This window comes from Paramisgurnus dabryanus, chromosome 24, assembly GCF_030506205.2.
Source record: "Paramisgurnus dabryanus chromosome 24, PD_genome_1.1, whole genome shotgun sequence".
In the NCBI taxonomy this organism is placed as follows: domain Eukaryota; kingdom Metazoa; phylum Chordata; class Actinopteri; order Cypriniformes; family Cobitidae; genus Paramisgurnus; species Paramisgurnus dabryanus.
In genome coordinates, this window is record NC_133360.1 from 7,114,947 (window position 1) to 7,140,528 (window position 25,582).

Here is a 25,582-nt window from a genome sequence, read left to right on the forward strand (position 1 = left end):
ATCAGAGACTTTTACTGAACAACCAAACTGGATCTTTCACTATCAGAAACATCAGTATCGAGCTCTCTGGACTTTATAAACTACAGATCCGAAGTGACAGAGGAAATTCGGACAAGAGATTTAGTGTAACTGTTTATGGTGAGTTTATATTAGCCTATATAATTTTCATAAACTGCCAGCTTATGCAGGTTCACATGTTTCATATACATTAAAATGGCCTATTTGACACAATTTATTTTGATAAGGGTAGACTGTGAGATTTGTTTCAGTGAATAATATGTAGTATCATCATTTTATTGTTTTCAGCTCATCTGCCTGATCCTCTCATCAGCAGAGACCCTTCACAATGTTCTAATTCATCATCATCTTCAGTCTCAAAATGTGTGTTGTTGTGTTCAGTGTTGAATGTGAGAGATGTGAGTCTGTCCTGGTACAAAGGAAACAGTTTATTGTCCAGCATCAGTGTGTCTGATCTCAACATCAGACTCTCTCTACCTCTGGAGGTTGAATATCAGGATACAAACACATACAGATGTGTACTCAACAATCCCATCACAAACCAAACTCAACATCTCAACATCACTCATCTCTGTCAGACGTGTCCAGGTATGCAAGTCAATGTCCATTTGCTAAACAACCCAAACTTTGGTTTAGTTGCAGTGTTCAGGTGGAATTGGTGGGCCGTCTGCATTATTAAGGGCCTATAAAATCGATCATTGTCCAAACATATCTATTATCCAGGGTCTATAAAGATATTTAATGTGAAGCCAATTTGAAATATGAATTTTATTTTTATTTTAGAGCAAAGTCAGAGGACCCATGCAGCAGTTATTCTTGTGGTTGTTCTTCTGATTGTAATTGCAGTTGCAGTTGTAATTATACTGTGGAGGAAGTACAACAGAACACCTAATAATGGCAAGTGTCAACTCCAGCTATACAGTACTTTAAAAAGCATGAATTAAAAAATAGGTATTTTGTTAATGTGTTTATTTCTTATGATTGATATAAATTATTAAGTTGTACCTTTTGTTTGCTTAAGGTTTTGAACCATGTGAACATGCAGCAGTCCATACAGAAGAGGAAGAGGTGCATTATGCTGAAACAGTGTTTTGTAGACAAAATGAACGAAGTATGGTAAGACTGTCAATAAACACAAGTTATGCACCATACCAAGAAAGCCAGGTTTTATTAGTCTAGTAAACAGAACCAGACTATTAAAACCCCCATACAATGGACATGTTCCACTTCTCTTTTTAAACCATGTCCGGGTGGTTTCCCGTACCTGGATTAGACTAGTCCTAGACTGGTCCTAGACTAAAGTACATTTAAAAGTTGTCCAAACTGAAAACAACACACAAAAACTTTTGTTTTGCATCAAAATGCTCACAGGTAATGTTTTTTAGTAAGGCATGTTGTTTAAACTAGTTATATTTCCTAATTAAACTGAGGTTTAGTCCTGGCTTAAGCTAATCTCTGGAAACCACCCCATAATCTTAAATGCAAAACTGCTTACTAAAGTGTTTATATACTGTATAAAAACCTCAACACAGTTCTTTCCCACCATTTTTACATTACAGACAGCTGACGATCCAGAAGAAATTATTTATTCCAGAGTCATCGTATGATACGGATCAATAAGCAGAACTAATTTCACATGAATTTATCTGCTTTACACTTGATTAAGAAGAAGACTTTTAAAACCATTTTTATATTTGGACTTCTTAGGTGGAAGAACCAGCTAGTCTGAAACAGGCAAAACAGAACATTTGCATTAGTTAGAATGTGTGCCTTGTTTTAAAGAGTATTTTGCGTGCACTTTTATTTGCATGCAGCAGTGAGCTCAAAAAAAAAGATGAAGCTCACTCAACCACTGATGTGTTTCTCTTTGTTTGGGGCCTTCAGGTTTATTCAGTCTTTTTGTTTGACCCAAGCATTGTGATGTATTTTATGCAAGCAAGTTTATTCTGTGTAAACTTAAACTGTGCAAATAAACTGCCTTAATGGACACCAGCGCTTCATTAACATAATCCCATGTGTTTTTAAGCAGTGCTGCCTCTAATATGTCTAATATATTATGTGGTTCAAATATCATAGTTAAACCTTTTAGTTCATTCTGTAGTTAACCAGCAATTTCACTGCACGTATACACTACATCTGCATTTTTTCAATATGCAAGGTCATCAAAAACCCATGTTTATCAAACAACATACAGAATTCTTGTAACTGCTGTATTTCCAGAATAAAGGGTGTGGCTTATGAAAAGTGAGCTTAGGTTTAATACTGAAAAGAAAGCATTCGTGGTACATAATAAAGCACTATAAACATGGCCACCGTAGGATAAGTAGGCCAAGTGATCACTGATTTGTTGGCAACTTTTGTGGGACACAAAATAACCAAAAACATAATTGTTTTTAAAAATGACTTTTTGTTTTTTACATAATGTTTTTATAAAATGAAAGTAGAGCAAACGGCAGTAACGCAATTGCTTCAGCTTTGTAAGGATGGATCTTTTGACAGCGTCCATATGAGAAAATGACCACTGAGTCGCTGGGTTTTTTATTACAGAATGAAAGATAAGAACAAACATCATGAAACATAAACAGGGAAAATATTCATAAACAATATAAAAAATACAAATAAAAAGTGGAAAAAAACAGATTTATATTACAAGGGATACAAGTCACTATTTAATTGTAGTTTTATATAGTGACAAAAAAACATATTGATTATTGTAGATAAATTAAAGGGATGAAGTTACAGATCTTAATTTAAGAAAAATTAAAACATGATGATTTTAATCCTTTTTGTTAATGAATGAAACGTTTTGCATATAAAATAACATAGTTGACAACATTCAAGAGCAAAAAGGTCAGGATTTTCAAAATATAAAATGATTTCTTTGAGAGCTAAAGAGTGCTTTACATTTTTTGGGTAAAAAAAATTACTTAGGTTAGCTAAAAATTAATAAGTACATTATCAATAAAATGATAAGCTGTTTTTTTCTGTTAGCATATCCCGTCAATGGCAGAATACTTAATAGAAAAACAAAACTTGCCTGACAAAGCCAGGCCTTCTTTCAGTGTACACCTCTGACAAGGAAACTCCAATCAGATTTAACCCTTGGTGTGTCATTTATTTTCATTTGCAAATTTTTGTAAATGTGCTTGTCGCTTTTGATCTAAGATAACAATGCCACCTAAAGGCAAAGTAGATTGCACAACATTCCCCTAGCATTCAGAACAGTTTAATTCATTTGGATTAGACCTATTGGAAATTCCATTGAGGAAACTTGGAAGCCATGGAAATTCATAAACTGGTCTTACGTTGGAATATTATAACTTTATATAGGCAAAATACAGAATTCAAGTTTATGTTAAACCAGTAACTTCAAGAAAGGGGGTGTTTGCACAAAGCCTTCTTCAGCTCCTGTACTGGAAAATAGGCGTATGTCATTTTTTAACATTTTTCAGCTTCCAGTTCGAATATATGTGTGTTTGTAATTTCGCCTTCTGTTTGGATCTGACATAACAAACCAATAGAGCGACAGCAGCCACGCCCACCAGAGCAGAAACCAATGACAGCATCACGGCCTTCAGATGACTGTACTCCACAGAGTCTGAGAAAATATGAAAATATTATACAGTGTGAGGAATCCTGCATTTTGTTACAAAATAGATACAAAATATTGGAGATTAAAACCACATTTTATTTGTTTATATGTAATGTTTGTATGTAAATAATATAATGAAGCAGTAATATCACTGCTTACTCACCTGAGCACATCTGACAGAGATCATTGATGTTAAGATGTTGAGTTTGGTTTGTGATGGTATTGTTGAGTACACATCTGTATGTGTTGTTGTCCTGATATTCAACCTCCAGAGGTAGAGAGAGACTGATGTTGAGATCAGACACACTGATGCTGGACAATAAACTGTTTTCTTTATACCAGGAGAGACTCACGTCTGTCACATTTAATACTGAACATAGCAAGGAACAATTTAAACTTGATGATGATGATGATGATGATGAAGGACATTGTGATGAGTCTCTGATGATGACAGGAACGGGCAAAGGAGCTGAAAACAAACATTTATTGTGTATACTACATAGTTTTAACTAGATGAGCTACATAATTGTTCAAAGATAAACTCACCATAGACAGTAACACTGAATCTCTTATCTGAGTTTCCTCTGTCACTTCGAATCTGTAGTTTATAAAGTCCAATGTGTGTAATTGTGATGTTTCTGATGGTGAGAGATCCAGTCTGCGTGTCCAGTAAAAGTCTCTGGTCTCCAAATATCTTGTTACTATCAAACATATCAATGCTTTGCTTATATAATTCAGCTATACGAGTCTCTTGAGGTCCAAACATCCACAGTATGTGATCACGACTCTGTATGTCAGTAAAATCAGTGTGAAGAGTAACAGAATCTCCCTCCATCACTGACACTGACTTCACTTCATCTCCGTCAACACCAAACACACCTGAAACTTAGTTAAAGATTAATAACACTGTTATTACATTGACTGCAAAGTTTCCTCCACCTAAAATGACAGCAGAACGTATTTATTAAAGATAAATGAGTCTTACCTTCTGTTATAAAAAACAAGATGAAACAGCAAAGGTTTGAAAGCATTTTAAGTGTCGTGTATAGCTGTAGTAGTTTTCATGAGTGAAAGATTGAGTCAATGGTTGCCAAGTCCTCAGTACTGTTATGAGATGAGGAAGTTATCATCAGCATTAACCACCAGATACAGTACCAAATATTATGAGATCCAGAAGAAAATAAAATTTGTTCTCAAATTTATGAGTCTCAAGCACTTTTAATAACCCTTCATCGCTCGCACCTTTTGTAAAACAGACATTGGATTTTAAGAGTTTTAGTCATGGTACAAAGCAAGCAGGTACCCCAATGTACATGCACACAAACCCACGGGCACATTGAGCAGGATACATCAAAGCACTGATGTTGTGGGCAGACAAACATTTGCAAAACGTTTATATGTGTGTGAGAGGTCGAACAACATCACCTAACATCACCCAATGAGATTTTAATAGTTTTTAGTAGCCTATCATAATCTGTTCTGGTAACTTAATTTCAAGATGGTGTTAATGTGTAAAACAGTTAAATAAAATAACTTAACTATACAGGTGACTTTTACTTTATTTGCTATTGTTTTAACAAAACACCTTACATCTTCTGTCTCTGGTAGCCACAACTTCCTTTCACATGCAAATGTGTTATGGGTCATTGTTGAACTTTATTCAGAACATGAATATTACACAAGTTATTTACATCAATCCCATATTTACAAGCAAAATAAAATATACACTGCATTATAGAGATGTGTTTATATTAATCTGATAGTCTTTGAGCAATCCAAACAGATCAGACTCTTCTTTCTATCGATGTCAGTTTGGGTTGACTGTTCAGTTCACCGGCGTCAGTCTGAGAAGTTTCTGGACTGAAGTTCTGCTCGTATTCCTGTAAGATCTTCACCACATCCGTGTGGCCGAACTGCATGGCGTCGTCTCGAGGAATGTTTCCCCACCTGGTTAAGAGAGATTGATAAGAAAAGTGTATACTACAGACAAGACAGCAAAGCTTAAAGTAAAGTTAGTGAAGAAACAGGACTGTGTACCGGTCTTTCACAAGGGGGTTGACTTGGCACGTCTGTGTCAGAAACAACACAACATCCACATGACCTGAAACACAGCAGATATAGAGAAGATGTTTTGCAGCAAGTCCACAAGGTGGCAGCTATTTTAGTCAAATGAGGGTTATATGGGGTAATACAGATATCTCTAAAATGTTCTTCGAATGCACACTTTAAAGTCTTGTCAGATGTAGTAGTTCCTCCTGGTACTTTCTGCCTTTGTGTCTATTCGCTTCCATTTCCGTCTATTCGCGTCTTTGCATTGAATTTGCATTGAATACCATGATTTTGTACATACTACTCGCCTCGCCTACTTTATAGTATGGAAGTAGGCAATTTCTTAAGCGTAACGCAAGCATTGCATTTTTAAGTATTGATAGTAATAGCACTGCGGCATCTTGGTAATATCTATAATATTTAATGTTACCCTCTGCAGAAGCCACATGGAGAGGCGTACGAGAGTCGTAGTCCTTCAGTTCCATATCCATAGATGAAAGAGCAAACCTGAGGATGAAAAAAGAGAAATATAAAGATAAATAATTTTTTATTAATTAATAATAAAATAATATTTAAATGATTAAAAATACCTCCTCAGAGCAGAGACATCTCCGCTGTGTGCGGCAAACATCAGATTCACCACCGTCTTGTTCTGAAACATTGAATATGCGAAAAATTACATTCATTAAATTTCATTTATAAGTTTATACTTTGTTCAAAAAGCCCCTGATTAGAAAACCCGAAGTAACACGATAACGCATCACCTAAATATTTTGTCCAAACTTACCCTGTCATCACCAAACTGTCTGCGGGGGTCCTGCTTTTTTACGAAATGCCTCAGATTGTCATAATTGTGAAAGTTAAACAACGACACCAGTTCCTGATGAAAAATTCACATTCGCATTTATAGAAATCAATAGTGTGAAGAAATCCCTTAGACATGCAAATCGACAGCGAATGATCACCTGACAGAAGTGGATTCCTCGTACGCTGTTACCAGATTTGTCCAAAGGGGGCGACCAACACATGACGCCCATCACGTTCGGCACGACCAGCAGCACTGAACCCGACACACCTGACTTGGCAGGTAACCCAACCTGATAAATGCACAAACATATTGCAAATATTTGTCATAAAATCAGTTTTCTAAACTTCAGGTCCGTACTTACGTGAAAAGCGAACTGTCCGGAGTAATCGTACATCCCGCACGAGTGCATAAGGCTGAGCGTGTTTCGTACGGCTTCTGTGCTCAGGACTCTCTCGCCCGTGATCGGACAGATGCCTCCGTTAGCCAAGGTCGCCGCCATCACGCTGCCGGATTCGCACGTGACCTCGATGGAGCACAGCTAAGAGAAAATTAATTTAGAGGATTGTGTGACATTTTTAATGAACAACATACATATATACATATACACATACACTCACCTAAAGGATTATTAGGAACACCATACTAATACTGTGTTTAACCCCCTTTCGCCTTCAGAACTGCCTTAATTCTACGTGGCATTGATTAAACAAAGCATTCTTTAGAAATGTTGGCCCATATTGATAGGATAGCATTTTGCAGTTGATGGAGATTTGTGGGATGCACATCCAGGGGACGAAGCTCCCGATGCTCTATTGGGTTGAGATCTGAGACTGTGGGGGCTATTTTAGTACAGTGAACTCATTGTCATGTTCAAGAAAACAATTTGAAATGATTCAAGCTTTGTGACATGGTGCATTATCCTGCTGGAAGTAGCCATCTGAGGATGGGTACATGGTGGTCATAAAGGGATGGACATGGTCAGAAACAATGCTCAGGTAGGCTGTGGCATTTAAACGATGCCAAATTAGCACTAAGGGGCCTTAAGTGTGCCAAGAAAACATCCCCCACACCATTACACAATTGCATTAATGAGAAATTGAACAAGTGTTCCTAATAATCCTTTAGGTGAGTGTACATATAAGCCAGGACATACCTGGAAGTAGAAGTCGAGGGCGTCTATCATGTCCGCCCCAGCAGGGAAACACTGGAAAGGGTGACATTACAGATGAGCTCAAGCATATTTTTTGTTTGCAAATGAAGTGTTTGTTTGCTTTTGGGTAGCTGACGTAAAATAGTCATGCATTAACTATCCTATCAATATTGAGAACACACCTTCTTCTCTTTAAGGTAGTATCCTATTGCAAAGTTTCTGTCTCCGGTCTCCTTCTCTGACTGGAAACTGTTAAACGAACATCAGACGAAAATCAGCGCTAATGAAACGGTTTTCAAATTAAAGTAAACGGGCAAAACAGAGACTCACGTTCCATTGCTGAAGCCTACATACTCTCTGCCTGTCATCTTCTTCACAAACTCCATCACCTGCATAGAAAAGAGCAAAGCTATGGTACTTGACAGAGAAGCCATCAAACACTATAAAGGATAATAAGAATTACACATGCACAAAGGATTTTAGGCAAACTCAATTTTGCAAACGCACACATCTTTATTATGACAAAGTCGGGTTATAACTTACATAGTCAAACTTCTCCGCCTTGTTGGCACGAGGCTGAATAGAAAAAAACATTAGTTGAAAACATTTTTTTTTTTTAGTCTTAAAAATTGATAGTTCACCTAAAAATAAAAATTGTGTCATTTACTTACCCTTAAATTTGTTTTGCTGACCATAAATTAAGAAAATTTATAAAACTGATCTGGGGCACCATTCACTTCCATAGTATTATTTTTCCTACTAAAGTCAATGGTGCCCCAGATATTTCTTCAAAAATACCTTCGCACCAGAAAAACACATTAATACAGATTTGGAACAAATTTACATATTTTCAAAATAGGTCGAACCTGGGTTATTCCGACCCAAAATGCTGGGCTGATTTAACCCATTGTTGGGTCAAATATAAACATTTTCAGGGTTCATTTAACCCAACGGATGGTGTACCAATTTATCACATTGTTTAGAAACCAGGTCAGATTGGCTGGGTCACATTAAAGATACCACTGGGCTGTGAGTCTCCTCCATGACCCTAAATGTGATAACAGTTCATACACACCTACTTTAAAGGACACCTGTGATTGGTTGGATACGGGCCAGACTCCTAATTCGTCTGCGTATATGCTATCACAAGTGAAGACACATGCTAAAATTCTGGGTCAAAGGCTGATCTGAACTCTTGGCCCGATCCATCCAATCAATACATTTACGTATATCACTGTTTGTTTTGGACTTGAGTTCACTGGTAAACAAGAAAATAAATACAAACCTTAAAACTGTACTCCCTTAGGGGCGTGTGCACCAAAGCGTTTATACGCAGCTGAAAATGCCAGGCAGACGCCAACTGTGGACGATTGCCAGTGTTTTATCAGCTGAGCACTTTGGTTGTACTATGCGCCTATTGGTTGTTGTGGTATTTGTCCCGCCCCTACTCCACTGTGATTGGATGGATAAGTGAAAAGTGACATTGACAAGCCAATAGACAAGCGAATGCGGACAAAGCTCTCAGCGCTGAAAAAAAAACGTTAACGTCTTGGTGTACACGCCCCCTTTATGCTCCTTAAAGAACCGTTAAGTACTGCATTTATATACATTTATAAGAAATTACACCATAAATATATATAAAGTCACAAGGTCAGATTTAATGTCTCTTATCATATCTGATCTAAACTGAGTCTCCCTATGTGATGTACAATGGTTTTAACCAATCAGAGCACGGCATGGATGTCTGCTTACCTTTATAAGTGAACTGATGACAATGGCACCAGCGTTGACCATTGGGTTGTGAGGTTTATCTAAGGACATAGAGAGCACCATCAGAAAAAGTAATTTTTTATGATTTACTCCAAATCTCGTCATTAGATTAAGAAACTTTAACCTGGCTTTCATAGACAGGGTCTCATGTGTTCACCCACCATCCTCATCCAGAGAGAGTTTGTTAAACGTGAATCCGCTCGGCTCTTTTCCCACATATCTGTGAACTCCTTCCGTTCCGTGTTCGTGTACAGCGATGGCGTATTCGAGCGGCTTCATGCACGACTGCAAGCAAAACGGCACCTTTGTGTCTCCCACCGAATGCCTTGATAAATAAACAAGCACTTTTAAATGGCAGATCTAAATACTATCCAACAATCCAACTTAAACTTCAGTATTTACCTTTGGCCATCTACTGTGCAGAGAGAGACGCCCCATAAATCAGGACTAAACTTGGTAAGATGGGGAATATACCTTGCCACCTGAAAAAAATGTAAATTTATTTACTATAAATTAGTAGACAAATGGGAACTCTTGTTTAGCTTCGCATTGCATTAACAGTGCATAAGATCATGGGTTTGTACACATACTGATAAAAATGTATAAAAGTGGAAAAAAGCGTCTGCCAAATGCATAAAATGTCATGTAAAATGCAAAGGATAAAGAAAGTACCTGTCCATCTTCATGCTGTTTACACCTGTTGTAAATCTGGTTGATCATACCCATAAATTCCTCAAATTCAGGAATGATGAACTTCCGTCGGAAAGCGAGACTCAGCAGGACAATGTTCCCTCCTACACACCTTTCATGACATCAGCTACTATTAAAATGGTCTATATTTCATTGTTCTGCTGAATACTGAATTCTGCTGAATCAGATCTGGGGCACCATTGACTTCCATTGTAGGAAAATATAATACTATAGAAGTGAATGGTGCCCCAGATCTTTTTTTGTTTTAAAATATCTTCATTTGTGTTTAGCAGAACATAGATATCTATACAGGTTTGAAACAACATGAGGGTACGCAAATAATCAGAATTTTCTTTTTTTTTAATATCCCTTTAACACACGACTCAATGTCTAAATGATGCTCTTACGAAATGAGTGCATGTATAAAAAAACTTACTTTCGGAAGAGCTCGCGGTCCATCATGGCATCAGCAGATTCCCGGACAGCCTGACGGATCTTGTCCATGCAGTCGCGCAGTCTGGGGTCAGATGTAAGAAGGCCGGTGCTTTTTACAGCCTGATAAACAAAATCAAGCTGTTATACACAATTGTGCGTGTTTATTTTGTATACAACATAGAGCTTAATTGGTAAAGCATCAGGTAACTTAGCAGGAGCACAAAGGCCATGGGTTCGATTCCAAAGAAATACATATACTGATAAATCTATACCTTGAAAACCTAATATGCTAATTACTTTAAAGTTGTATTGATAATATACAAAGGTTGCTTATTGATCTTAACCGTGAATGATGACACAAAGCAGTACCAAGGTCTGTCCAAACATGTTGCGTACATATGTTATTATGGTGTAATAAATGTGACTAATATCCCATGTGTATTGATATATGCTTCCCTTTAAACCACCCATTCTGTAACCGAGCCCAAAATACATGCATGAAAAATGCGTCTCAGCTGTCGCTCATAAAGGGTCACGCAGTTACTGTAGCAGACCGGAGGAATGATGAAATCCATGGAGCTGTTGCAGTGACTCTTACAATTCTAGTTTAACCTTTATTGGATTTGGTCCGTGTGTGTGTACAGATGTCCAAGGAAAAAACTTACAGCAATGAAGTGAGATACGGGAATTTTATCAGCTCCTCGAGTTATAGTGTAGAAAAGCATGTCCTCCAAACCAAAGAATAAGCCTTTACCATTCATGTTTCTCCTATACAAAAGAAGAATAGTAAAAGATTGCATATATTAACACTAAACATGCTTTATTCCCATGCAGTATGTTGTAGTATTTACTATAGTAAACTGTAGTAAGTTGCTGTTAATGATAGTTATATATGATAGTACTTTTATAGTATACTGTAGTATTCAGTAGTATTAAGTGTAGTACATTATAGTACTTTAATAGTATACCACTATAGTATTTTATAGCATAGCATAGTATACTGTAGTACATTATAGTACTTTTATAGTATACATCGTATACTATAGTATTTTTATAGTGTACAATTATAGTATTTTTATAGCATACCATTATAGTATTTTATAGCATGCCATAGTATTCAGAAGTATGAAGTATAGTAAATTGATAAACTGTAGTGTACTGTAGTACATCATAGTACTTTTATAGTATACTATAGTATTTTTATAGCTTACCATAGTATTCTGTAGTATGAAGTATAGTAAATTGATAAGCTGTAGTGTATTGTATTACATTATAGTACTTTGATAGTATACTACAGTATTTTTAGTATACCATATTATTCTGTAGTATGAAGTATAGTAAATTGATAAACTGTAGTTTACTGTAGTACATTTAGTACTTTTTAGTATACTGTAGTACTTTTATAGCTTACCATAGTATTCTGTAGTGTTAAGTATAGTAAATTGATAAACTGTAGTGTATTGTATTACATTATAGTACTTTGATAGTATACTACAGTATTTTTAGTATACCATATTATTCTGTAGAATTAATTATAGTAAATTGATAAACTGAAGTGTACTTTAGTACATTATAGTACTTTTATAGTATACTATAGTATTTTATAGCATCCCACTATAGTACTTTTATAGTATGCTATAGTATTTTTATAACTTACCATGGTATTCAGTAGTATTAAGTGTAGTAAATTAATCAACTGTAGTGTACTGTAGCACATTCTAGTACATTTATAGTATACTAAAGTATTCTGTAGTATTAACTGTAGTAAATTTATAAACTGTAGCATACTGTCTTATACTATAGTATTTTTTGTATACCATAGCATTCAGTAGTATTAAGTGTAGTAAATTGATCAACTGTAGTGTACTGTAGCACATTCTAGTACATTTATAGTATACTAAAGTATTCTGTAGTATTAACTGTAGTAAATTTATAAACTGTAGCATACTGTCTTATACTATAGTATTTTTTGTATACCATAGCATTCAGTAGTATTAAGTGTAGTAAATTGATCAACTGTAGTGTACTGTAGTACATTATAGTACTTTTATAGTATACTATAATATTTTTATAGCTTACCATAGTGTTCTTTAGTATTAAGTATAGTAAATTGATAAACTGTAGTGTACTGTAGTACATTCTAGTACTTTTATAGTAAACTATGGTATTTTTATAGCTTACCATAGTATACTAGTATTAAGTGTAGTAAATTGATCAGCTGTAGTGTACTGTAGTACATTATTGTACTTTTATAGTATACCATAGTATTTTATATAGCATACCACTATAGTACTTTTATAGTATACTATAGTATTTTTATAGCTTACCATTAGTCATTTTTAAAAACATAGCGGTATCTTTACTACAGTTTACTATAGTAAATCCTTTACAGCAGCATGTTTACATATGTGTTTGATCATTTTACTTACAGTATGCATGCAGTGCAACTAACGCAACGTAACGACAGTGAGTGCACCATAATACAATACAAATCTACGTGCATGTGTAAATGTGACTTACGTATTAGATGCAAGAGAATCTGCCGCTACAGGTGCGAGAGTCTCGTGGCTCCCGCGTGTCCACGGTGATACACTGAACGATCTCCTCGCGTCATTCATAAACACTGTGCTGTTCTTAACTAAGTCCTTATAAAGTAACCCAACAAACCCACTAGGCAGTCTTAAAATCTTTAAAAATATCATTTTCCGTGTCTCATAAGATATAATGTAAGGTTTGGAAAGATTAAACGCGAGCTGAAGAGAAGTCAGTGTCGCAGAGAAGTAACGGTCTGCATGCGGTTTGTTTCCTGAGTCGCGTGAACAGGTGCGCGCGGTGCCCGATAGGCGCGAGACGCTCAAACAACCGTGTTACGTCATCCAGAGTTCACGGAGTCAGAGATTGCAGAATAACCTTAACTGTACAAATATTGTAAAACAAACAGATCTCAAGGATAGTTTACAAACAAAATAAAGATTAGCAATGTTTTAATCAGCAAATGAAAACACAAATGAAAAAATGCACAATATTCTTAAATATTTTTATTGAATTTTGTTTATACTTAGTAAAATCTCATTAAATAGTTAAGTTGAGCAAGACAGTTTCAACTTTGACAGTTCATAAAATAACTACATTTCACTTTATATAAATATACAAAATAATTGAAATGGTATGTTTTAACAGTTCTCATGTCTTTAAAACTATGTAGGCTAATTAAAAAAAACACAGTTACTGTAAATGCTAAAACCTGTGATTATTATTAATCACCCACTAACTCAAAACAACAACAACATCTCTAAAATTAGGTGCTCCCAAAATATCCAGTGTCTCATAAAGGGATTAAAAGTCAAGAGTAAGAATAGGAATACAATCTGCATGGTCCTAAACTTACTTCATTAGCACACTAGACACTTTTTGCAGGCTTTGGCAGTATCAGCTTTAAAGCAATGTCCACAACACAGGCGGGCATGTATGACAGAGGGATCCATACGAATTTGGCATCCCAGCCTGCACTGTAGCGTGTCCTCGGGTGGGCAGCCAGCAGGGCGTGCTCCATGCAACTGGTCACTTTGCTTAAGTCCGTATCACACACAGCATTCATGATCAGTCTCTGGATCTTGATGTCTGAAGCCACAGAGGGTTAGTAAAGATACATTATTTAGCAAATGGTTTGGACTAAAATGCAGCAAATTGTATGCGAGTCAAGATGTCTTTATGACACAAAAAGGAAATGGCAAATGGTCTATTGTCGTAAAGAACTTACATTTATCCAGGTATTTATCTCCATAACTTTCCTTCACCTCTGTGGGCAGCTGGTTCCAGAGGCGATGCAGTTCTTTCTCGATGGACTCTAAGCTGGTCACCTGAGTCTTGAAGAATCCAGGTTCGATTATACACACTTTAATCCCAAAATACTGGATATCCCTCCTGAAATTACATAAAGGGAAAGACTAAAGAATAAAATTAATGTAAAATGATAGTGGATGGATAAATCGACAGAAAGACAGACCGACCGATTGACAGATAGACAAACGGATAAAAATACAAACCGGCAGACAAAAAGCCAAATGGAAAGGTAGGTAGAAAACAGGCAGACAAATAATGATACAGACAGGTGGACCAATATACAGACACACAGACAGACAGACAGACAGACATGCAGAGAGATAAAGAGACAAATGGACAGGTGGGTAAATAGATGGATTTGTGGACAGATAGACAGGTAAATAGGTAGGTAGACAGGAAGGCAGATAGACAGACAGGTAGATGTACGAACGGACATGTAGGTACTGCAGGTAGGTAGGTAGATAGGTAGGTAGACAGACAGGTAGGTAAACAGACAGACAGGTAGGAAGACAGACAGACAGAGAGACGAGTAAGTGGACAGACAAGTAGGTAGGCAGACAGAAAAGCAGACAAACAGAATGATGGACGGACAGATTGACAGACAGGTAGATGGGTAGATAGACAAAGACAGACAGACAGAAAGACGGATGGATGGACGGAAGGATGCACAGATTGACAGACAGGTAGATAGACAGACAGGACAGATTGACAGACAGGCAAAAAGACAAGTAGACAAACAGACAGACAGACAGACAGACATGTAGACACACAGGTAAACAGACAGACAGGTAGGTAGGAAGACAGACAGACTAACAGAAAGACAGACAGACAGACAGACAGATGCACAAATTGACAGACAGGTGGATGGTAGATAGACAGACAGACAGAAAGACAGACAGGTAGGTGGGTAAATAGACAGACAGCAAGACAGACAGAAAGACGGATGAATGCACAATTTGACAGACAGGTAGATGGGTAGACAGACAGACAGACATTTAGACAGACAGGTAGGTGGACAGACAGACAAAAAGACAAGTAGACAGACAGACAGACAGACAGGTAAACAGACAAACACATGGATGGATGGACAGACAGGTAGATGGGTAGATAGACAGACAAAAAGACAGACAGAAAGAAAGACAGATGGATGGATGGATGGATGGATTGACGGACGGAAGGATGCACAGATTGACAGACAGGTAGATAGACAGACAGGACAGATTGACAGACAGGCAAAAAGACAAGTAGACAAACAGACAGACAGACAGATAGACGGACGGACAAACAGACAAGTAAGTAGACAGACAGAAAGACAGAAAAACAGATGGATGGACAGAAAGGTAGATGGGTAGATATACAGACAGAAAGAAAGACGGATGAATGGATGGATGGATGGATGGAAGGCTGCACAGATTGACAGACAGGTAGATAGACAGACAGACAAGACAGATTGATTGACAGACAGACAGGTAGATGGAAAGAAAAAAAGACAGTTAGACAGAAAGACAGGTATGTAGACAAGACAGACAGACAAGTAGGTAGACAGACAGACAAACAAACAGATGGATGGACAGCCAGACAGGTAGATGGATAGATGGACAGACAGACAGGTAGATGGATAGATAAACACCCTGCAAGTAAGCTTACGATGGGCCTGTATGGGCATAGCCTAAGGGCCCCGCACAGGTTTGCTCACTGGCGAAACGTTGGCCCCTTGGCGCTGGCCCTGAATGGGCAGCCCTCACTTAGCCCCCAGGAAGCCCTCACATAGAAAAATCCCCAGAGTTAAATAAACACTGCTGGATGTATATATTGTCCCAATCTTACAGAATGTTAAAAAGTAACAATGAAGCAGAATTAAAAGCGCTGTTATCCTCTCTCTCACCATCTCTGTCTGAAACCTAAAATTGCATTTTTACATCTTATTGGTAGAGTCATTTTCTTACTTTAGGTTGAGATTTTGTTTCATTTAAAGTCACCACTATGGTGATCAGTGTTTGATTTAGTTAAAATTGACTCGTGACTCTTACATTGTTCAATTGTTTGATTGCTATAACTTTGTGTGTTTAAGACATGTTTGTTATGGCAGAGTGCGATACTTTGGTGGTTGTCAGTTCAGTAAATAAAGTCTAAATATCATCATATAAAAACGTATGTATTCATTTATTGTTTGCACACTTATGAGAAGCATCTTTCTCTGACAATGTGATACTACAGTATGAGATCCAGCTCTCTCTTAGCAGTTTGTCTTTCTGAAGAATTTTGAAACACTGACACTCAAAATTAACTGCTTTACAATGTAGACACACAAATATCAAGAATCAGAGTATGAATCACAATGATGGTGACAATAAAATGAAAAGCTTCATGCTGCAATGCATGCTGGGTATCAACAAATTACAAATCTCATCCAGGACTCCCAGAATGCACTGCGGCATGAATAAATAATGACCTTTTTTACCATTTTCTTTGTCACCATTGTTGAGATTCATACTCTGATTCTTGATGTCTGTGCATCTACATCGTTCAGCGGTTAATGTTTTTGTGCAAACTATCAAAATCCTTCAGAATGATAAACCGCTATGAGAGTTCTGGACCTTACACTGTAGTATTTCATTATTAACAGAAAACGATGCTTCTGATGAGGGGGGAACTATATTAATAAATCTGTTTATTAAATGATTATGTTTGATGTTGTTTATGTATCTACCATCAATACTCAATTACTATTGTCTTTTCTTTGCTATAAGATGTGTTTTAAACACACTGAGATATAGCAGCTAGAAAACACTAGCAAACCAACAGTCATGAGTCAAAGTCCAACTAAAACAACCACTGTTCACAATAATGGTGACTTTAAATGAAATAGCCAACATCTTAACATAAGTTAAGAAAATGACTCTAAGATGTGAAAAGCATTTTTAGGTTTTAGACAGAGATGTTGAGAAAAAGGAAAACAGAGCTTTTAATTCTGCTTCATTGTTACTTTTTAACACTCTGTAAGATGGGACAATATATACATCCAGCAGTGTTCATTTAACTCTGGGGATTTTTCTGTATGAGGGCTTCCTGGGGGCTAAGTGAGGGCTGCCCGTGCAGGGCCAGCGCTAAAGGGCCAACGTTTTGCCAATGAGCAAATCTGCGCGGGGCCCTTAGGCTAGCCCTAAGTGGGCCCATAAAGGGCCATCGTAGGCTTACTTGCAGGGCAGACAGACAGGACAGATTGACAGACAGACCGGTAGATAGATAGACAGACAGACAGACAGAAAGACGGATGGATGTACAGATTGACAAACAGGTAGATGGGTAGATGGACAGACAGACAGACAGAAAGACAGACAGGTAAGTAGACAGACAGAAAGACGAACAGATGGATGAACGATTGACAGACAGGTAAATGGGTAGATGGACAGACAGAAAGACAGACAGACAGGTAGGTAGACAGACAGAAAGACGAACAGATGGATGAACAACTGACAGACAGGTAGATGCAGTAGAAAGACGGATGAATGTACGGATTGACAGACAGAAAGACGAGTAGGTAGACAGACAGAAAGACAGACAGGTAGGTAGACAGACAGACAGACAGACGAACAGATGGATGAACGATTGACAGACAGGTAGATGCAATAGACAAACAGAGAGACAAACAGATAGGTAGACAGACAGATAGACAGACAGGTAGGTAGGTAGACAGACCAGATAAACATATGGACGAATAGACAGACAGATACCTGAGACAGTCTGAGAAACTTTCCACCCCAAACTTTGAGATGCAGTATCCGCCCCCATTAGCTGCGACTCTGCCCAGCACTGATGCCACATTCACTATTCGACCCCGAGACTTTTTGATCAAAGGCAGAAAATTCATGGTCGTCTCTATAACGCCAAACATATTGACTTTGAGGGTTCTTTGAAAGTCATCGATTTTCATCCACTCAGAGGGACCCATGGGAAGGGAATATCCTGCATTGTTCACAAGACCCCAAAGTCCTGGAAAATTTGAAACAAATGTGTCACACATCTTTAGTTTAAATACAAAATATTTATTAGAATAGAATCAGAATATCAAGTCATCCCATACAAGACTCCCTAACAGACCTTTATCTCCAACTTCTTTTTTGGTCCATTCCACAGCCTTCTCAATGCTAGCCGTGCTGGTCACATCCAGTATGCAGGTCTTAAGATAAGGTCCAGTTGCCCTTTTCAAATCATCTGCCCCTTTTTCCGTAAAACACCCGGCTAGGACGCGGAAACCACGTTTGTCTAGGCGTTTACACAGTAGGTTTCCGAAACCAGAGTCACAACCGGTTACAAAGACGTGCTTGTCCTTGACATTGGCTATTTCCAGGTTGTCTCGGCAGAACCACACCAGAGCCCAGAGCAGAACAAATGCACCCAAGCCGTGAATCAATGTAAAATTATTACTGGAATAAAGTACATACAGAATTAAAAAAAATAACCTTCTCTATAGCGCTGTAGGTTTATTATTTGTTAGCATAACATTCCAATGTTCTTACCTTAAGTATTCAAACACTTTTTCTATATCCATGTCTGACTTTGCAAAGATGTTTTGTAAACAAATGCTGTATGGTAGGAATGCAGATAAAGAGAAAAATCCACACACACACACACACACACACACACACACACAATTAGTTTAGAAGGTTGCAGTTACTTTAATAACCACAAGGGGAGCCTCAATTGAAAATCATTTAAATAATAGGGGCAGAATGAATAATTTGCTTTAGATGACTTTCTTCAACAAGAGCTGTGTATTTTTTGCTTCCAAATTGATTAATATAAAAATAGTAAGGGTACACTACAATTTACTCTATATTGTCTATTAAGGTAACCTTAAGGGTCCTTTTGTTTTAAAACGTTGATCCACATGCACAGCTTGCCCACCTATGGTTTTAGATTATGTGGTCATAGCATGCATAAGACTGTAGTTTCTGAGCCCATGAGAAATGTTGAGATAAGACTCTTATGAAACAAAGGGGAACAAGTGTAGAGATTTAGTGGGAGCTGAGAGCGTTACTTTCAAAGTCTGGTTTCACAGAGGTACTATAAGCTTCTCAGTGCCCAAAACCTATTAGCTACAGGGACTTACGGTAATAACAAGGAGAAAGGGAGATGATTGATTTAAACAGACTGGACTCAATGAGACAAAACTAAACAGATGCTGAATTGCATTGCTTTGAGATATGTACAATACTATTGTCTACAATTGTCTAAATTAGTGCTCTCCAACATGGTGCCCACGGGCACCAGGATGCCCGCACAGTGTGTGTGAGTTGCCCGCCAAAGCACATTCTATTAATAACCTCAATATTTTTTTATATATATATCAGCTTGTCTTCTTTTATGCATGTTAACATTTAAATCATGCCATTTCAAGTAAAATAAAATCAACAAGTAAAACCGAAAGTTGTGAGTAGACTATATCAAAAAAGTAGCCCTCCAGATTGTTTTATCTATTGTGGTAGCCCTTGCTCACAAAAAGGTTGGAAACCTTTGGTCTAAATCAATATATATCCACAATAACAGCATTTAAAAAGCTAGTACAAACAAGTGTCCACATATTTTTTACGACAAGAATGTCAAGCTAGTGCATTCATTCTGGAATTAATGTAGGATTTAGATGCAAAATGTATGTTTTTTATATAAAAAATGCCATGCTATCTTTAGAATATTTTTTTAAAAACACTACTTGACTTGGCTAAAAATCATAAGATTTGTCTAAAATACATCTTTTTTCAGGTTAACTTAAATAATTAAAAGTAAAAGACTAAATTATGTTTATTAGTAAATCTATTAAACTTAAAGACCTAATAGACTAAATCAGATCTCATATAATGGTAATTGGGAAAATAAATTAAAACCTTACAAACAATAAAAACAATTATTGGTCTTACCGTTCCGCTTCTTGAATAAAGTTTCACGTTGTGAATGTGTTTGGTTCAGGGATTTGCACTGCGACTGCCTGCTTCTCAGATTTGTTCCTTATACTGATCCTCTAAGACTGAGTCAAAGTTTTGTAAGCAATTGTAGTCTGTCTGCCTCCACCCAGATTTCAATCTAAAGCAGTGATTCTCAAACTGAGGGCCATGAGATTGGGCTGGGGGGGCAGTTTTATGACATTTTATGAAATACATTAATTTATCATGTAATTAAACCTTTGAAAAATAAGTCTACTAACCTATTAACCAACACTACATTGTATAATTTTATATACTTTAATTAAAAAGTTAAGTTTTAAAAAATTATACGTCATAGATTTTTTACATACCATACCTACATACCATACCATACCATACATGTAAATGCTTGTTAAATACAAACATGCATGTGTGTATATTTTTATATACAATATAATAAGACTGACTGCACACATATATTGTGCAAAATCACACTTTTATTATGCATCGCAATTAACATTGTCAGCCCTAATTAAAAAGTAAATTAATTTGCAAATTTAGGTGTATTTTCTGTCTCTGGCTATTGCCGGTATTTAAAATGTAACCACCTCACCAGTCCTGGAGTCAGTTGCACTATAGCTGTGTAGTTGCAACATGAAGGTACACTTATGCAGTTCCATGCACTTCCATGCACATCCATCCATGCACTTCCATGCATATCCATCCATGCACTTCCATGCATATCCATCCATGCACTTCCATGCATATCCGTCCATGCACTTCCATGCATATCCGTCCATGCACTTCCATGCATATCCGTCCATGCACTTCCATGCATATCCATCCATGCACATCCATCCATGCATATCCATCTATGCACATCCATCCATGCATATCCATCCATGCACATCCATCCATCCATCCATCCATGCACATCCATCCATGCACATCCATCCATCCATCCATGCACATCCATCCATCCATCCATCCATGCACATCCATCCATCCATTCATGCACATCCATCCATCCATCCATGCACATCCATTCATCCATGCAAATCCATCTTTTAATTTTTGCGTAAAGCAAATAAGTTTGAATCAGAGATAAGTTGTAATTTACAGCATTTCAACACAAATTCTGCTCATAAATTTAAAGGCTGCTATTGGATAATTAAATGTAAATGTCATATTATGCAACTACACATTACTTTACAGCAGTGCTCACCGACCCTGTTCCTGGAGGGCACCTGTCCTGCATATTTTTTGCACCAGCTATCTGTACATTCTTGCTTAAACGTAAAGTATACACTAAAGCAGTGGTGACCAACCCTGTTCCTGGAGATCCACTTTCCTGCAGAGTTCAGCTCCAGCCCCAATCAAACACACCTGAACCTGGCAATCAAGCATTTCAGGGCTACCTAAACATTAGAGTCAGGTGTGTTGAAACTGGGTTGGAACTAAAATATGCAGAAGGGTAGATCTCCAGGAACAGGTTTGGTCACCCCTGCACTAAAGGCTTAGTAACTACTAGTTAGTTTGAAACTTATTCTGTAGTTTATTTGGTTACAAAATGCAGCTAGGTCATAAGCTCTCCAGAAAGCACGTGTCTCCAATGTTTTTCCTGCAGATTTAAGCTGCACCTGAACCTGCTAATCAAGTTGTTTAGGACTACCTAAAATAAGACTTCAACACAGCTGTCTCTCATTTTTAGCTAGCCCTAAACAACTTGATTAGTAGGTTCAGGTGTGCTGTGCTTGATGCTCAAATCTGCAGGAACAACATTGGAGACCCATGCTTTCTGGAGAGCTTATGGCCTAGCCACATTATGCAGATGAGGTCGTGCAACCAATATAAGTACAGAATTAGTTTTAAACTAACTAGTAGTTAATAAGCCTCTAGTGTGGACTTTACATTCCAGTTTAAGCAAAAACTTACTGATTGGCTGGTGCAACCCTACCTTGGTGTCTAGGCGTGCAGTGGCTATTGACCTTTGTCCACACTCTTCTTTATACTTTCATGACCCCTTAATTTTTTGACTCTTATGTAAATAGAACTGAACCCGTGAGGCTAAAACTTGTGCAAATATGTGCTTTATATAGCGTCACAGAGAGTGCAAACAAAGAGAATTATGGTGGAAAAAATAGCAACACTGTTATGAACACTAAATACCTAAAAATTAGTGAGAATGAAAGGAGATTGCCAAACTTGGACTTTGTCTTATGTCGCATGGATATATTAGTAGCAATGGCCAACAATACGTTGTATGTGTGTGAAATTAGCGATTTTTCTTTTATGCCGAAAATCATTAGGATATTAAGTAAATATCATGTTCCATGAAAATATTTTTTACATTTTCTTCCCATAAATATATCAAAAATGTATTTATCATTAGTAATGTGTTGCTAAAGACTTTTACATTTTTAAAGGTGATTTTCTAAATATTTGAAGTTTTTGCACCCTCAGATGATTTCAAAATTTGAAATAGTTGTATCTTAGCCAAATATTGTCCTAATCTAACAAACCATAGAAAGTTTCAGACGTATAAATCTCAATTTTGATCCTTATGACTGTTTGGTGGTCCTGGGTCACATATATGGATAAAGACGACACATCAGTGCTGTGCCATCCAGTGCAGGCGTTGTTAGGCAATACTAACACGTAACGTATCGGTTGTTCGCAGCAGGATTATAAGTAAAGGTGCAGCAACTTATAATAGTTGTTTTTATTTTTTGTGCTATAGAAAACTTAAATAAAAAAGATATTTCAGAAATAAACAGCTGCAATAATTGCAACACAAACGTCTCCGAAAAGTTTCCGAGGATCAAGGTACCCGGAGCTTCTGTCCACACGAGACATCTCGCTAGCAGTGAAAGTCTTTTTGTTCAGGAGGTCGTGGGCTGAACCGGGCCCTTGTGCACGTACTCCAGAGCTGTCGCGATCGTCCTCATGTCCATCTCGATGCTTCGTGCCCAGTTCTCCACGTCTCCAATTTCCTGTCAAACACAGTCAGCTTGTTATTATCTCCAACAAAAGGTTAATAAATGGCTTTAAGTTTAAAGTGAAAGGCAGTGTACCTTTAAAGCCTGGTTGAAGTTCTCCACCATGCTGATCCACTGAGCTGTCTGCTTTGCAAACTGACCAGCCTGCACCTGCAAAGTCTTCACCTCGTGGTCCAGTTTGCGCTGGTTGACGTAAGCTTGTGCCACCCTGAAAAGAAATACAAATCGATGGAAGACAATATAAGCTCTTCTCATGAGTATCGACTTTTTATTGTTGATACTTAAAGGTGCCTAATTTTCTTCTCCAGTCCTGCTTATATAAATTTGACTTTTACAATAACAATGTTGAATCTTAAGCTGCTTTAACAGAATTCCACACTTGGATTATGACCTCACTAATCACATGCAGCTTTATAATCCCATGCATTAACTAACACCTTTACAGACAATAATAAATGGGCTTCTGTATCAGGAACTCACCCAACATTGAGATGATCCACCAAAGCCTCTGTTAAAGATGTAGCAGCTGCTATGGCCTCTTTTCGCCGCCTCTCTGTGCACATTATTTGTGTGACATTAATACACATTTCACATAATACATAATATCACTAATAAACATCTAAAGCTGTTTAACATATTCCTTTATATAGTGTGTTTTGGGTATATCCAGGAGGATTTAATGGTGCTCTATTGGTTTACATCAACCATATAACATCCTACCAATAGTACCCAACACATTACCATTAGATACCATTATAGTTATCATTGAAGCAAATAAAATTCCCACTATAATCATTAAATCCATTACAATTTATGTGATACGTTTCTATAGTTTTTATCTTAACGTGTTTATGAGAAATATTGTCTGGGCCTTTAAACTGCAGCTAGTCAGTAGTAAAGATCAACAAAAACACAAACCTTGTAATTCTTTCCTTTCGTTTTGCTTAGCTTGGTGTTCTTTTAATAAACGGGACAGCATTTTGGCAATTTATTGACGGAAAAAATCCTTTTCCTGAAATGTTTATGCAGTTACACGACTCACATGACAAGAGGCTCTGAAAACATAAGGAAACCGCGAATGGACAAAAAGCACCGACAGTATTCCAAACGACACTTCAAAATAAAGGTTGTGTCTTTTTTGTTAACCGAGTAAATAAATGTGTAAATAAAACGATATGATTGTGTATTTGAATGTAACTAAAACAATGTGTGTTGTAAAAAAGTAAAATAGCAAGATATAGAAATATCTTAATTATATAAATAATACAAATTTAAATAATAAAAATAAAGAAATATAAAATATGGCCGTTCTCAAACGGAAGGCTGCATCCTCCAGAGGTCGCATTTGTAGGCTGCATACTTCATGATATAATCGAATTTTAACAAGTTATAAAGTAATCTTAAATTGTTGTAATATGGGCTGCATAATGATTAATCGCAACTAATTTTTTGCAGAATAAAAGTTTTTGTTTACATCATATATGTGTGTGCACAGTGTATAATAATTCTGTATATATATAAATACACAAACATGCATGTATAATTTTAAGAAAAAATATATTTATAGATTTAGTATTCATATTTATATATAATATAAATTATATTTAAATATAAAAATATATATACACATGTAAATATTTCTTAAACGTACACATGCATTTGTGTGTATTTATATATACATAATTATTATACAAAGTGCACACACATAATGTAAACAAAAACTTTTATTCTGCAAACAATTAGTTGCGATTTATCGTTTTCCAGCCCTAAACCAACTTGATGACGTATTAACCTGCATATGCAACCTCCGGAGGATGCACCCTTTCATTTGAGAAATGGCCAAAATGTCTTAACACTAGCTTCAAATGAGACTTTGATTTTTTTATTATGGGGAAATACCATATACTTAAGCCAAAATGTTTTTTTATTATTTTATTATTTTATTATAGATATGAAACATTATATAGAGTTACTACTTCGGTTGAAAAATAGTAAAGCAAAACACACTCGATCCCTATGTGAAGTTTTTATGTTATTTGAATGAAGATCTCATACCTGTTTTCCTTCTTTTTATTTTATTTTTTCATTTTATTTTATTATTTTATTTTTTGTTTAATATATTTTTCTATCTTGTATGCTGCAAGGATTATTGTCATGTTAGCTGTAATAATGTGATTACCAAATAAATAAAGAAAAAATAGTCTACAATTCACACTAGCTTGTATTAATATCTTTGCAAATTGGTTGTCTGTTTATATTTAGGATCTCCAAACCTGTTTATGGGGACTTTTATTTTGAACGGTTGCC

At 36.7% G+C, this 25,582-nt stretch overlaps 4 protein-coding genes across 5 annotated transcripts; all 4 read right to left on the minus strand.

Annotated features, from left to right (window-relative positions):
* Nucleotides 1-3,419: 3,419 nt before the first annotated feature.
* On the minus strand, nucleotides 3,420-4,499 carry LOC135721419 (uncharacterized). Its single transcript, XM_073813643.1, has 4 exons — nucleotides 4,157-4,499; nucleotides 3,774-4,079; nucleotides 3,534-3,616; nucleotides 3,420-3,431 (listed from the first exon to the last, which is right to left on the minus strand). The coding sequence occupies exons 1-4, from the start codon at nucleotides 4,443-4,445 to the stop codon at nucleotides 3,420-3,422; spliced, it is 690 nt and encodes a 229-aa protein (XP_073669744.1). The 5' UTR covers nucleotides 4,446-4,499.
* Nucleotides 4,500-5,246: 747 nt separating this feature from the next.
* Nucleotides 5,247-13,352, minus strand: gls2b (glutaminase 2b (liver, mitochondrial)). The gene is made up of 18 exons (XM_065244463.2): nucleotides 13,033-13,352; nucleotides 11,178-11,280; nucleotides 10,514-10,632; nucleotides 10,060-10,189; nucleotides 9,790-9,869; nucleotides 9,549-9,712; nucleotides 9,370-9,428; nucleotides 8,161-8,193; nucleotides 7,948-8,006; nucleotides 7,800-7,866; nucleotides 7,621-7,671; nucleotides 6,829-7,005; nucleotides 6,625-6,756; nucleotides 6,447-6,539; nucleotides 6,250-6,311; nucleotides 6,090-6,166; nucleotides 5,648-5,711; nucleotides 5,247-5,557 (listed from the first exon to the last, which is right to left on the minus strand). Exons 1-18 carry the CDS (start codon nucleotides 13,212-13,214, stop codon nucleotides 5,395-5,397), a joined length of 1,815 nt encoding a protein of 604 aa, XP_065100535.1. The 5' UTR covers nucleotides 13,215-13,352; the 3' UTR covers nucleotides 5,247-5,394.
* Nucleotides 13,353-13,628: 276 nt separating this feature from the next.
* Nucleotides 13,629-22,838, minus strand: rdh5 (retinol dehydrogenase 5 (11-cis/9-cis)). 2 transcript variants are annotated; one of them, XM_065244483.2, is made up of 6 exons: nucleotides 20,274-22,838; nucleotides 18,876-18,941; nucleotides 18,457-18,782; nucleotides 18,090-18,348; nucleotides 14,273-14,436; nucleotides 13,629-14,133 (listed from the first exon to the last, which is right to left on the minus strand). In XM_065244483.2, exons 2-6 carry the CDS (start codon nucleotides 18,905-18,907, stop codon nucleotides 13,913-13,915), a joined length of 1,002 nt encoding a protein of 333 aa, XP_065100555.1. In that variant the 5' UTR covers nucleotides 18,908-18,941; nucleotides 20,274-22,838; the 3' UTR covers nucleotides 13,629-13,912. The 2 variants fall into 2 exon arrangements, with proteins under 2 accessions (XP_065100555.1, XP_073669625.1); XM_073813524.1 differs by having other exon boundaries at nucleotides 18,876-22,838.
* A 145-nt stretch (nucleotides 22,839-22,983) lies between these two features.
* bloc1s1 (biogenesis of lysosomal organelles complex-1, subunit 1) lies at nucleotides 22,984-24,357 on the minus strand. Its single transcript, XM_065244484.2, has 4 exons — nucleotides 24,194-24,357; nucleotides 23,756-23,828; nucleotides 23,351-23,483; nucleotides 22,984-23,269 (listed from the first exon to the last, which is right to left on the minus strand). Exons 1-4 carry the CDS (start codon nucleotides 24,252-24,254, stop codon nucleotides 23,159-23,161), a joined length of 378 nt encoding a protein of 125 aa, XP_065100556.1. The 5' UTR covers nucleotides 24,255-24,357; the 3' UTR covers nucleotides 22,984-23,158.
* Between the last annotated feature and the right edge of the window lie 1,225 nt (nucleotides 24,358-25,582).